This window comes from Haematobia irritans, chromosome 1, assembly GCF_050003625.1.
Source record: "Haematobia irritans isolate KBUSLIRL chromosome 1, ASM5000362v1, whole genome shotgun sequence".
Lineage (NCBI taxonomy): Eukaryota > Metazoa > Arthropoda > Insecta > Diptera > Muscidae > Haematobia > Haematobia irritans.
Window position 1 is genome coordinate 123,753,068 of NC_134397.1, and position 14,165 is coordinate 123,767,232.

General features: G+C 34.9%; 1 protein-coding gene across 1 annotated transcript; it reads left to right on the forward strand.

Annotated features, from left to right (window-relative positions):
• Positions 1-9,399: 9,399 nt before the first annotated feature.
• LOC142221786 (phenoloxidase 2-like) lies at positions 9,400-12,155 on the forward strand. Its single transcript, XM_075291595.1, has 7 exons — positions 9,400-9,637; positions 9,703-9,878; positions 9,953-10,133; positions 10,199-10,648; positions 10,713-11,340; positions 11,404-11,659; positions 11,734-12,155. Exons 1-7 carry the CDS (start codon positions 9,461-9,463, stop codon positions 11,927-11,929), a joined length of 2,064 nt encoding a protein of 687 aa, XP_075147710.1. The 5' UTR covers positions 9,400-9,460; the 3' UTR covers positions 11,930-12,155.
• Positions 12,156-14,165: the final 2,010 nt, after the last annotated feature.

The following is a 14,165-nucleotide window of genomic DNA, read 5'->3' on the forward strand; positions in this document are numbered from 1 at the left end:
TTAAACGTGGACTGATGACTTGTCGGACCATAGGGCGGTATTTATATTACATTAAAAAATTTAATTTTGAATTCGTCCACCGAGTGATAAGTGATGAAAACCACAAAAGAGTTTTCCATCCAGTGGTGTGACATATATCACTTAGTGACCACAACGATAAGAAACGAAGACCACTGCCTAAATTCCATTATGCGCCGTTAAGGTTAAAACTACAATTCCATGACTGAATATAATCTTATTCAATCCTTAAGATAAATCATTAAAAACATAAAATATAATCTGATCAATTTTTAAAAGGTTTTATCGATAAGTTGGATAGCGACAAAGAAAATCGCAGTTTAACAAAAAATTCCTTCACTTGCCAATAATGCAATAATGTCAGCAAAATTTTTAATATTGTTTGCTGATCGCATTTATGAGCTTTTAAGCGTATTATAGGTCAACTACTACTACTTAGGATAACCTTTTAGAACCTATATATTTCATTAGTACAATAATATAACAGAAAACAGTAAATTTCGTTTAACTGTATTGCAATACTCAAAATAAAGTGACCCTTTATTAATTTAAAATGAGCAAGCACCGTCCGCTGTTCATCGAACTTTTTTCTATGAGTGTACGAAAATAGGTCTCCGTTGCCGTGCAAAACTAAAAACATCTGATTTCGATTTTAATAACTCAAGACAACACATCCAAATCTGGGGATCGGTATATATGGAGGCCATACATGACAATCGCGCAAATTTTTGCATGATTTTTAGAGAGACCAGATCGGATGAAAATTGCTCCACCAAGGGGATCGGATGAAATTTACTTCCCCAAGGGGATAAGCAAGGCAAATCTGGGGATCAATGGGGCCCTCCACCCCATCCTATGGTGGAGGGTATAAAAACACGTGGTGACAGATAAACAAGTTATATAGAAGAATTGTCCTATATTGTAAAAAGTATGTTTCCTTACCTTTTGAAAGGATTGAATACTTCTTAGTACACCCTAAAAAAATCGCTCCTCTAACATATGTTCCAAACATATTTTGCAGGAAGCACATATATTATTGGATACTGCCGAAACATTAATATGTTTGTTTTATGTGAACATATTATATGTTTGGAAGCATTTTGAGCCCACAAATATTATAAGCTTGGAAGAATTTTCCCCAAAGAAGATTGTGCTCATTCCCACACATAATTTTCACTTCCACGAATTTTTTTAGTTCTTGGCACCTTTTTCTGTAATACAAATAATGTTAAAGAAATTATTCAATTTTACAAATATTTTAAATTTTACCTTTCGCCTGGACGGAGAATCGATCCTAGGACCACACAGTTTGTAAGCCAACACATGTCTGCCTTGCATGCAAAGCGTCGTGGGTTCAATCCCTGCTACGACCGAACCATTTTTTTAATTTACACATTTATATTTATACTATATTAATTTTCTATAATGAAACTTCGAAATGTGGATTATTAAAGATTTACTGTCAGAAAAGAACAGTGCTTGATATAAACGAAATGGACTGAGCTTTTGGATAAAATATTATTCTTTATTGCAAAAATAACAATTTTGTAACAAAAAACTGTTTTTGGTATACAAGTTTGAAATAATATACACATACATTTATTTAGTCGTGAACAGTTTTTTACTAGCATTTAAAACTTATCGTGTTTTGTACTTAATTTGATTTTTACCTTTAAGGCCGGTATTAAGTTGGCATTATCGCTCTAAAATGACCCTGCCTTGCCTTTCATTATACGCTACGGTTATGGAAATGCAACTGTAGCTTTCTACTCAGTCTGGGCTGTCTACTGGTTTTAAAATTTAAAAGAAATTGTATTCATAATGCGTTCAAAAATAGACATAAAGTTGATTTGAATCCCCCCCTGATTTCTCCTCTCACAGATGAGCTACGCCCATGGGTTTTTCACTGGGGTACGCTCCCCAGTTGGGGTAACCAACGTGTACCCCCTTTGGTTCATTATCGTCTATCAGAAATAGCCAAAATCAGCTTTCAACAGTTTAGTCATATTTTTGGGTTTTAACTCCCTATAGTTTAAAGGTCTAAATATAAAATAATTAACAAAATGTGTTCATATTTTATTGCTTTTAGTCAAACAGCAACAAATCAAGATGAAATTCGTTTGATTTTGTGCGAATTTTCGCTGAAAAGGGAAAATAAAAAAATTTTTCTGGTGGTTTGTGTCTTGGCTAAAAACAACTTTAAAAAACAACTTTAACTTCACACCCTTATTCCATAAGTAATACATAACCCACGAAATTTCTGTAGGCGGAATTCTATAGCATAGTGTCGGCTACCAACATTTACATGAAAAAGGATCCGGAATCAGACGATCATTTACATAGGCGAAAATAAGTGTTGAAATAGTTGAAATTGTAACAAATATTTCTTTTATCCCCATTGTGTTTTCTCCTCTCACAGATGAGCTACGCCCATGAGGCTTTCACTGGGGGATGCTCCAAGGGTGCAGCTACCTACGTATACCCACTTTAGTTCATTGTCGTGGGGTGTAAATAGGTGAAATTCCATATCGAAATTTTTACTAAAATTACTTAGCCCCCCTTTTAAAATGTTAATACGCTACGGTTATGGAAATGCAAGTGCAGCTTTCTTCTCAACCTGGGCTGTCTACTGGTTTTAAAATTTAAAAGAAATTGTATTCATAATGCGTTCAAAAATGGACATAAAAATATATTTGAACCCCCCTGATTTCTCCTCTCACAGATGAGCTACGGCCATGGGCTTTTCACTGGGGTACGCTCCACAGTTGGGGTAACTAACGTGTACCCCCTTTGGTTCGTTGTCGTCTATCAGAAATAGCCAAAAAGAGCTTTGAACAGTTTAGTCATATTTTTGGGTTTTAACTACCTATAGTTTAAAGGTCTAAATACAAAATAATTAACAAAATTTGTTCATATTTTATTGCTTTTGGTCAAACAGCAACAAATCAAGATGAAATTCGTTTGATTTTTTGCGAATTTTCGCTGAAAAGTGAAAATTAAAAATTTTTCTGGTGGTTTGTGTCTTGGCTAAAAACAACTTTAAAAAACAACTTTAACTTCACACCCTTCTCTTGGACTACTTATTAATAAAGAGGAACTAAACTTTGTTTGTATACGTTTTACTATTTAATTTTTCAATATTTCCTCCTTTTTCATTTTACTGTCCCAACTCTAACAAGTATATACGGCCGTAAGTTCGGCCAGGCCGAATCTTATGTACCCTTCACCATGGATTGCGTAGAAACTTCTACGAAAGACTGTCATCCACGAATTTCAACTCACATGGTTGTTAAATATCATATGCTACCACCACGCACCAAATTTTAACCTTCTCCAAAAGACACCGGAGGTCAAATCTGGGGATCGGTTTATATGGGAGCTATATATTATTATGGACTGATAGGAACCAATTCCTGCATGGTTGTTGGATACCCTATACTAACATCACGTACCAAATTTCAACCGCATGGGAAGAATTTTGCTCTTCCAAGGTGCTCCGGAGATCAAATCTTGGGATCGGTTTATATGGGGCCTATATATAATTATGGACTGATATCGACCAATTTTTGCATGGGTGTTTGAGGCCATATATTAACATCAAGTACCAAATTTCAACTGAATCAGATGAATTTTGGTCTTCTAAGAGGCTCCGGAGATCAAATCTGGTGATCGGTTTATATGGGGCCTATATATAATTATGGACCAATTTTTGCATGGTTGTTAGAGACCATATACTTACACCATGTACCAAATTTCAGCCGGATCGGATGAAATTTGCTTCTCTTAGAGGCCTCGCAAGCCAAATCGGGGGATCGGTTTATATGGGGGCTATATATAATTATGGACCGATGTGAACCAATTTTTGCATGGTTGTTAGAGACCATATACTTACACCATGTACCAAATTTCAGCCGGATCGGATGAAATTTGCTTCTCTTAGAGGCCTCGCAAGCCAAATTTGGGGGTCCGTGTATATGGGGACTATACGTAAAAGTGGACCGATATGGCCCATTTGCAATACCATCCGACCTACATCAATAACAACTACCTGTGCCAAGTTTCAAGTCGATAGCTTGTTTCGTTCGGAAGTTAGCGTGATTTCAACAGACGGACGGACGGACATGCTCAGATCGACTCAGAATTTCACCACGACCCAGAATATATATACTTTATGGGGTCTTAGAGCAATATTTCGATGTATTACAAACGGAATGACAAAGTTAAAATACCCCCCATCCTATGGTGGAGGGTATAAAAAGATTATAGTGTCCTTTCGTTATTTTTATAAAGATCCCTTTGTAATTTTTGGCCTTATCATAAAACAGTTTTCCGAAACAACATACAAGCGGTTTCACAGAAATTGCTCTCTTTTGATTCTCTCGCTATGCTATGTTGATATCTTTGGTCAACCCTCCCGGTTTCCATCCCTATTTCTTTCTCTATACTCTCTCTCTCTCTCTCTGTCGCTCTCTGAATAAAATATCACAACATATATATATTTACTCGAAATTTGTAAATTTATATATGTTTACATTCACACATATTATTTTTATGAAACATTCACGCCCCAAACATAATATATTCTAACATATTAACATATGTGTCCCAAACATTTAGTGTTAGTTTAGGAACATTACATGTTTGCACTTAAATATATTGTGTTTAAAAATTGTGCCGGAAACACATTTTGTTTATATCGGAACATATGAAAAACATATTTTTCTAACAGTGTACGAGTGAACTAAAATATTTGTCTATGCTAAGACTTATTTATGTATATGTTAAGCTTGTTATTACAAAGGAAGTAAGATTTATCCATTCATAAGAAATTTTACTAAATTTGAGGAAAACTTGTGTTAGTTACGTTTTTCTTTATTTTTACGAATAATTTAGTATCAGTGAATAAATATTTCCTTGTTAAGATGGGTATTGCGTTCGATTCTCCACCCGAAAACCGCTTTTTTCCACGGTTACTTTTTTAAATCAACTCAACACTCAAAAAACTGTGAACCCACCAGGAAGGAACATTTTCGTTAATTTTAGAAACTTTAGGCATAGCTTTGAAATAAGTAAATATTTTTTGACAAACTCAAGAAAATTTATTAGATAAAATTTGCTTTTTTTCATTTGTTAATGAAAATTTGAAAGAAAAATGGACTTCATGATTGCAAAAATGTTTTAGTGCCACACGAAGTTCAAGATGGGCGCATTAAATATTGGTGAAATTTACAAAATTTAAGAAATTCTGAACTATTTTGTAGGAGACACTTACGCAAAAAAATTAAACACAACTTTCGCAAAAAAATTTAAAAAAAAAATGTAAGTCAAATTTCCCAATTCAAAAAATCTGTTAACATTTGACTAATGGCCAGTTTCTCATCCTCCGATTAATACCTGCATACCGACTGCACCTCTAATGAAATTTTCGTTACCCATAAGAAATACATTGCTACGAGTATATATGCAGCTCCAACAAAAATTTCTGTTGCGGGACAATAACGTATTTTCCCATGTATTTCCTATGGGAGCAATATATAAACAATCGATAATAACGCCTTACGGAATTTTCGTTAGCAAATATATAGGAATGCATTTCTTATGGATAGCGGTAATTTCGACTGGAGGTGCATACCGGCCTTAACGAAATTTCCGTAACTTTATTATCGACTGTTTATGTTTTGCTCCCATAAGAAATATATGTGTAACGTTTAGTACCATGCAGTGACTATAAGTCACTTGGTATTAAAAAATCGAGAAATTCTTTTAATATTTTATTTATTATTAGGTAAATTAAAAAGACAATTGAAGTTTAAATACATAAGAAAAAAACAAACGATTTCATATCATTTTAAAGTAATTATTTTTTACAGCATAATGCATCAATACCAAATATAGGCCACCAAATTTAATGTTTACATATATCAATCCGATCAAACACACGACTAAATTGTACAACCACTAAAAAGAATTAAATTTTTGTCTTTTATTGAGTCTGTTAGTCGAATTTATATCTGTTGCTAATTGCATTACAGTTCGTTGTTCACATTTTTCCACATTTGACTCTTCATGACGGCTTGGGACTTTACGCAGTAATTCGCAAAGACGTTTATAAAATCAACAACAAAAATTAAAAAAAAATCATATGGGATTGTTTTCTAAAAAAGTGTTTATTGGAGGAATACGTGGAGTTATGAGTCGATCTGATTAACTGTTATCAAATATGCAACTTTTAATTTGGTACGAATAGGATTAACATGAGAAAAGACCACCGTAAAGTGCTACGATTCCATACAACGAATTCCATACAAAAATAGAAGGAGGAATCGTAGGAAAGCGAAACTTTGATGGTAAAAACTAAGCCAGATGCGAAGTTTTGGGTGACTTTTTGGGAGGTACGTTCCTCCCATACAAAGGGATGAAAATAAAAGATTGCCTAAAGGGATGAGATAACACAAATAGCAAAATTGCCATCATTTAGTAACTGTTATATATCACTCTTTGAAATTTTGTATGGCTAGAGCCGAGTTATTGACCTAGTATTGATCCAAATTTTGAGACCCTAGATGGACCGGAACCCTATTGACAGACCTCTAAAATTGGCTCGGCTATGGGAAAAGTTTATCAACTTTTAATTTTTTCAGAATTTTGACTAGATTTGTTTTATATTTGTTATTAGTTTGTTTTATATTTGTTATACAAATTTGTTTTATATTTGTTATTAGTTTTCAAATCAAAAAATCAAATTTTGAAAACGTTATGTTATTTTTTTCAAAAGTTTCTAAAACACGTAAAAAATTTCAAGACAAAAAATTATAAAATGTTTTCAAAATTAGTAAAATTTTATATTTCGTATGAAAGCTAACAACAAAAATAAAACAAAATCAAAAAAAAAAAAGAAATGAAATTCAGAGATGTAATTTTTTGTTACAAGTCCTCAAAGTACCACCAAGATGGAAAAAGATTAAAATTTTCACCTGTTTTACAAACTTTTGCAAAAATAATGTTACTTCTTCAAAATTAGTGAATTTTTTTTTTTTGAATAGAAAACTTACAACAATTATGAAACAAAATTAAAGAAGAAATGGAATTTTATAATTTTTTGTTACAAGACTTCAAATGCCCAAAAAGGCAAATGTGTTAAAATTAAAAACAAAACAAAAAAAAACATTTCAACAAATAAAGTTAATTTCCAACAACAAACATAAACTTAAATCTGAAACTCAAACCTAATAAAATTAACATAAAACGCAATACATGTCAAAAGCACGTTAACCTAAAATCCCTTCGTTGTTATAAATGAGGGTTTTTTACCAAAAACATACTTCGAACAATTTTTTTCTAATCAAAAATAGCAGAACTGAATTGTTTTAAATTAAATAATATACTCTATAAACAATCCAAAAAATAGTGTGATAACAAATTAATTTGCACAAATTTAGTCTTTTTTGTTATACCCTCCACCATAGGATGGGGGTATATTAACTTTATCATTCCGTTTGTAACATTGCTCTAAGACCCCATAAAGTATATATATTCTGGGTCGTGGTGAAATTCTGAGTCGATCTGAGCATGTCCATCCGTCCGTCTGTTGAAATCGCGCTAACTTCCGAACGAAACAAGCTATCGACTTGAAACTTGGCACAAATAGTTGTTATTGATGTAGGTCGGATGGTATTGCAACTGGGCCATATCGGTCCACTTTTACGATAGCCCCCATATAAACGGACCCCCAAATTTGGCTTGCCGATCCGGCTGAAATTTGGTACATGGTACATGGTGACCATGCAAAAATTGGTCCACATCGGTCCATAATTATATATAGCCCCCATATAAACCGATCACCAGATTTGACCTCCGGAGCCTCTTGGAAGACCAAAGTTCATTTGATTCAGTTCAAATTTGGTACGTGGTGTTAATATATGGCCTCAAACACCCATTCAAAACATGGTCGAAATCGGTCCATAATTATATATAGCCCCCATATAAACCGATCCCAAGATTTGACCTCCAGAGCCCCTTGGAAGTGCAAAATTCATCCGATTCGATTGAAATTTGGTACGTCATGCTAGTATATGGAATCCAACAACCATGCAGGAATTGGTTCATATCAGTCCATAATTATATATAAAAAATTGTATTATGGACATCTAACAAGAATTATCGCAAGAGCTGCATACACGGTTGCCACAGTTGGTACAATTCTAAAAAATGGTAGATTTTTTACTGTTTGGTAGATTGGTAGAATTCTTGATGTTTTGGTAGATTTTGTAAAATATTCCTACCCAAATAAGAGGTACTTCACAAATTTACTCTGGAAATAAAATTTTGACAACATTTTCTAAAATGTTGACAAAATTTTCTATAGAAATAAAATTTGTTGTTGTTTTTTATTGCAGCTTAAAACCATACATTGACTAAACTACAAGTGTAGCTTAACCAACAGAGGAAAAGAATGTTTGTCAAATTTATTTGGGCAAAGCCCTATAGACTGCAAGATGGTTGGATGGACGCACGTTTCGGAATTACCACATTCCTCATCAGCATCCTCTACTTGCAGCAAAACTATCAACCAATTATCAGAATAAATTCAGGCAGTTTATTAAACCCAACAAAAACCACACTTGAACCCTCCGAAAAAAGGTTTTACATTGATAGCCGGCTTATGCCGGCTATCAATGTATTCAATTTTCTATAGAAATAAAATTTTCACAAAATTATCTGCAGAAAAGAAAATTCAAAATTTTAGAAATTTTTTCTATAAAAATAAAATTTACAATTTAAGAGATATTTATATACTCAATATATATATCGATATATGTGTAGTTTCGGTATGTGTAGTTTTCAATTTGCAAAAAAAAAAACAAAAACCGAAATGTATACGCTAAAACATTTTTGAAAATAGAAGATAATGTAAACTTTTAAACTGTTCTTAAATATAAATAAAACACAATTATTTAAATGCATTAAACACTAATTTTTCTCTCCTGAAATTTTTGAAAATCAGACACATTTTGTTTTATCAAAAGTGCATATATATGCAATTGTGAACTTCTGGACTATTTGATGACAAAAAATAATTTTTGACTTGATAGTGGAACCACGAAATGGAAAACTCAAACTTTTGTTTTCTAAAGGAGGTTGCGGTCAAATTTTGGACAAAATAAATTGGGCAATGCTACGATCATATGAATGGTTACTCCACATGATATCAAAACATAATTTCATTGTAAAAAATATTCTTTATCGCTACTAGCCACAGTGGGTCATATATATATAGATAGGAAGCGTATTGCGGTTTTCCTTTTATCGCTGTAGTTGGGAAAATTAACACCTACTTTAAGTATAAATACTGGCCTTAAATGCCAAAGGTTGTCAGTCAACTTCAAGTGCTCCTTGCACTCGTAATAATTGTTTTGGAAACCGAAAGTAAAAAGTAATCAATATGGCCTCGGATACAAAAGCTCTAGAGTTATTGTTCCAACGTCCTCTGGAACCCGTCTTCACTTCTAGGGATAATGGCAAAGCTGCTTTAGATTTGCCTGATAGCTACTATACGGAACGTTACAGTGGTTCCAATATCGAATTACAAAGTAGATTCGGTGACAATGTTGAAGTTAAGGTTTGTATTGGTTGGATGAGCTAGGATTTAAGAATCCAAGTTGAAACCATCTTCGTGAATTTTAGATTCCTCTACGAGACATTGCTAAAAAACCGAATTTGGACTTTACCAAAGTCATTGGTAGGAGACAACAATTTTCCTTGTTCCAAGATCAGCATAAAAAAGTTGCCAGTCAATTGATTACCATGTATATGGAATGTCCTGATATCCAAAGTTTTGCTTCATTGTGTGCATACACCAAGTACGTAATTTCTTCTGGGTATCCTATTTTCTTTGGAGTCTATAGTAGAATATGGTCAATTTTATATTTTATAGGGATCGTATCAATCCTATGTTGTTCCAATATTGCTACTCTGTAGCTATACAACATCGTCGCGATACCCGATCTGTCAAAGTGCCACCTGTTGCTGAAACATTCCCCTCGAATTTTGTTGAACCATCTTTGCTACAGGATGCTCGAGAAGAGGCTTCACTGATTTCAGATCCAAACCAGCGTGTAAGTAGAACTTAAACTGGCTATAGCAATGTGTTACTCCATTCCTTTGGTAATTTTCATTTAAGACTCCCATTGAAATTCCACGAAACTACACTGCCTCAGATCGTGAGGACGAGCAACGTGTCGCTTATTTCCGAGAGGATATCGGTGTTAATATGCATCACTGGCATTGGCATTTGGTTTATCCCACCGAGGGACCTCGTGAGATTGTAGCCAAGGATCGTCGCGGTGAATTGTTCTATTACATGCATCATCAGATTTTGGCTCGCTACAATGCTGAGCGCCTCTGTAACAATTTGAAACGTGTGGAAGTTTTGAATAACTTGCGGGCTCCTATTCCAGAGGGTTATTTCCCAAAGCTATTGAGTAGTGTGAATAATCGTACATATCCAGCTCGTATGACCAACACTGTGTTGCACGATATGAATCGTGAGAACAATGTTCTCGAAATTGCTGATTGTGAAAGATGGCGTGATCGTATTTTGGCTGCCATTGACAAAGGCTTCGTTGAAGATGTAAGTATAGCTTTTGCTAGGTCTCTGAGCTATTAACCTAAATTCGTTTGTATAACACCCATAGGCCTCTGGAAATCGCATAGCCTTGGACGAAGTTAAAGGTATAGATATTTTGGGGGACATCGTTGAGGCCTCGTCTCTCTCTGTGAATCGTCTGTATTACGGAAATCTCCATAATATGGTCCACAATCTAATTTCGTATGCCCATGATCCTGATGCTCGACATCTGGAGGAGTATGGTGTGATGGGAGATGTTACTACCGCCATGCGTGATCCCATTTTCTACAGATGGCATGGTTATCTCGACAACATGTTCAATAAATTTAAGAGTCTTTTGCCTCCCTACGAGGCTAATGATCTCAACTACGAAGGCATTACAATTGACAATGTGGAGGCTAAAATTAATTCCTCAACTTCAGCTCCTAATGTCCTTTTGACTTATTGGCAAAAATCCAATGTTGATATTGCAGCTGGTCTGGACTTTGGTCCCAATGGCAGTGTGTATGCTAGTTTCACACATTTGCAACATGCCCCCTTTGAATATGTTTTCCAAGTAACCAATTCTAACAGTGGCAAAAAAATGGGAACTTGTCGCATATTCCTGTGTCCCAAAACCAATGAATATGGTGTTCCATTAAGTTTGGACGAACAACGTGTATTGGCTATCGAAATGGATAAATTCACTGTTAATTGTAAGTTCTTGTAAACAGTGACCAATTGGTTATCATTTCAATTTCGATTTTATTTCCTTGCAGTGGTTCCGGGCAAAAATACCATACGCCGTCGTTCGGATGAATCTTCTGTTACCATTCCATTCGAAAGATCCTTCCGTCGTGTGGGAGAAAAGCATCAACCCAAAGATGCTACAGAATTGTCGAAATTCCAATTCTGTGGTTGTGGATGGCCCGATCATTTGCTTATACCCAAAGGTAAGCCTGAAGGTATGACCTTTGACTTATTTGTCATGATATCGGATTATGCCAACGATGCTGTGGAACAAACTAATAACAGGTTAATATAATTAACGATATAATCCTTAAATGGCAATTCAAGGCTCTTGTCATCTTATCTTCCTCTTCACATAGTGTCGATGCATGTGGTGATGCCTATTCCTTCTGTGGATTGAAAGACCAGAAGTATCCAGATAAACGTACCATGGGTTTCCCATTCGATAGACGTTTGCTAGCAAATAATTTGGATGCCCTAACATCATCTTTCTCCAATCTCAAGAAAACTGATGTCAAAATTATTTTCAATGACCGCGTAGTCATCAAAGAGTAGACTTAGTTCTAATCCTTCCTGGCTTTGTGTTTAAACAAGGAATGAAATTTTGGCATTGAATTTAAAAATGTCTCCATTATGACCTTTAGTTGCCTTCACCTTTTCAGAACATCTCCTCGATAGTTTGCATTGAATTTTTATCTATTGATTAATATGTGTTGTATAATTGTTTTATTTTCGAAAATACTCAATAACAATAAAAAATTCCGATCGAAATCCTTTATAATAGTCGGCCTTTTTTCTAATCTACAAATTCAACTTTTTGACTTTTCATGTCAGTCCATTCTACAGACCGGTATGTATCTCCAGCCGAAATTTCCGCTACCCATAAGAAATGCATTGCTATATATTTTCTAACGAAAATTCCGTGGGGCGTTATTATCAATTGTTAATATTTTTCTCCCACAAGAAATACACTGCAAATCTTTGCGCGAACGAAATATCCGCTGGTGATGCATACCGGACTTAAAGGCCGGTATGAACCTGTAACGAAACGGTCAAGCTTACACTCATGAAAAAATTACGCTCCAACTCAAGATTTAATGTTTGCCCATATGCTAATCACGTCTTTAATTTGAATAATTGGCATTAAATATATGTTTCTATTTAAGATATTTTATTTCAACTCATTTGAAAATATCGTGAGTCTGGTCAATTTGTTGTAACTCGTGAATTATCTTGAGTTGTGCGTGAGTCTTTAAAGTTGTTCGTATGTGACTCTGGCTTTCATTTCCGGAATGGGCCTCTCACACAATTTTACGGAGACTTTAGCATGCAAGTGGAATTTTTGAAAAGACTACATATGGGTTTTCCTAACATAAAGCCGGTATGCACCTCTTGCGAAATTTTCGGTAGCAAAAATTTATTTAACAGCCTGCTTCTGTATGTCAAATGAGCTGTATCGACCGACTGAAATGGACACTAACAGCTGAATTTATAACCAACAAGTATATACAGCAGTAAGTTCGGCCGGGCCGAATCTTAAATACCCACCACCATGAACCAAATATTAGGGTTTCCTTTGAAATTTCAGGAGGGCTTGAGGACACTTCCCGAAGATAAATTTAAAGATTTCACCTATGAGGACTATATCAGATTCTGGATTTATAAGAACCATTTTTGTTTGAGTTTTAGAGGAATCATTAACATCTCTTGTAAGTGTGCAAGAAAATTATAAAATAACGTCTTGATTTGAAATTTTAAATCTGTAGATTTTCACCCGAGAAGTAAAATCTGGAAATTTTACATTGAGTTTCAAGCAATTTTCATGATCAGTGCGCCTTCTATACCCTCAAGAAGTGAAGTCGGTCTATATGGAGGCATTACCAAATGGACCGATAAAAACTTAATCCGATACACATTTTTGTGAGCCTAAAATACCAGAATATTTACAATTTCAAGCAAATCGGATAAAAACTACGGTTTCTAAAAACCCAAGGAGTTAAATCGGGAGATCGTTCTTATGGGGGCTATACTAAAATATGGACCGATACTCACCGTTTTCGGCACACCTCTTTATGGCCCGAAAATACCTCTAGATTTCAAATTTCAGGCAAATTGGCTAAAAACTTCGGATTCTAGAAGCCCAAGAAGTAAAATCGGGATATCGGTCTATATGGGGGCTATACCAAAACATGGACCGATACTCACCATTTGTGGCACACCCCTTTATAGTCCCAAAATACCTATAAATTTCCAATTTCAGGCAAATTGTATATAAACTACGGATTCTATAAACCCAAGATGTAAAATCGGGAGATCGGTCTATATGGGGGCAATACCAAAACATGGAACGATACGGACCATTTTCGGCACACCTTTTGATGGTCCTCAAGATTTTCAATTTCAGGCGAATTGGATAAAGCCTACGGTTTCTATAAGCCCAAGACCCCAAATCGGGAGGTCGGTTTATATGGGGACCATACCAAAACGTGAACCGATGCTCACCATTTTTGACACACCTCTTTACGGTTCGAAAATACCTCTAGATTTCAAATTTCAGGCAAATTGGATAAAAACTGCGGTTTCTATAAGCCCAAGAAGTAAAATCGGGAGATCTGTCTATATGGGGGCTATACCAAAACATGGACCGATACTCACCATTTTTGGCACACCTCTTTATGGTCATAAAATACCTCTAGATTTCAAATTTCAGGCAAATTGGATAAAAACTACGATTTCTATAAGCCCAAGACCCCTAATCGGGAGGTCGGTTTATATGGGGACTATATCAAAA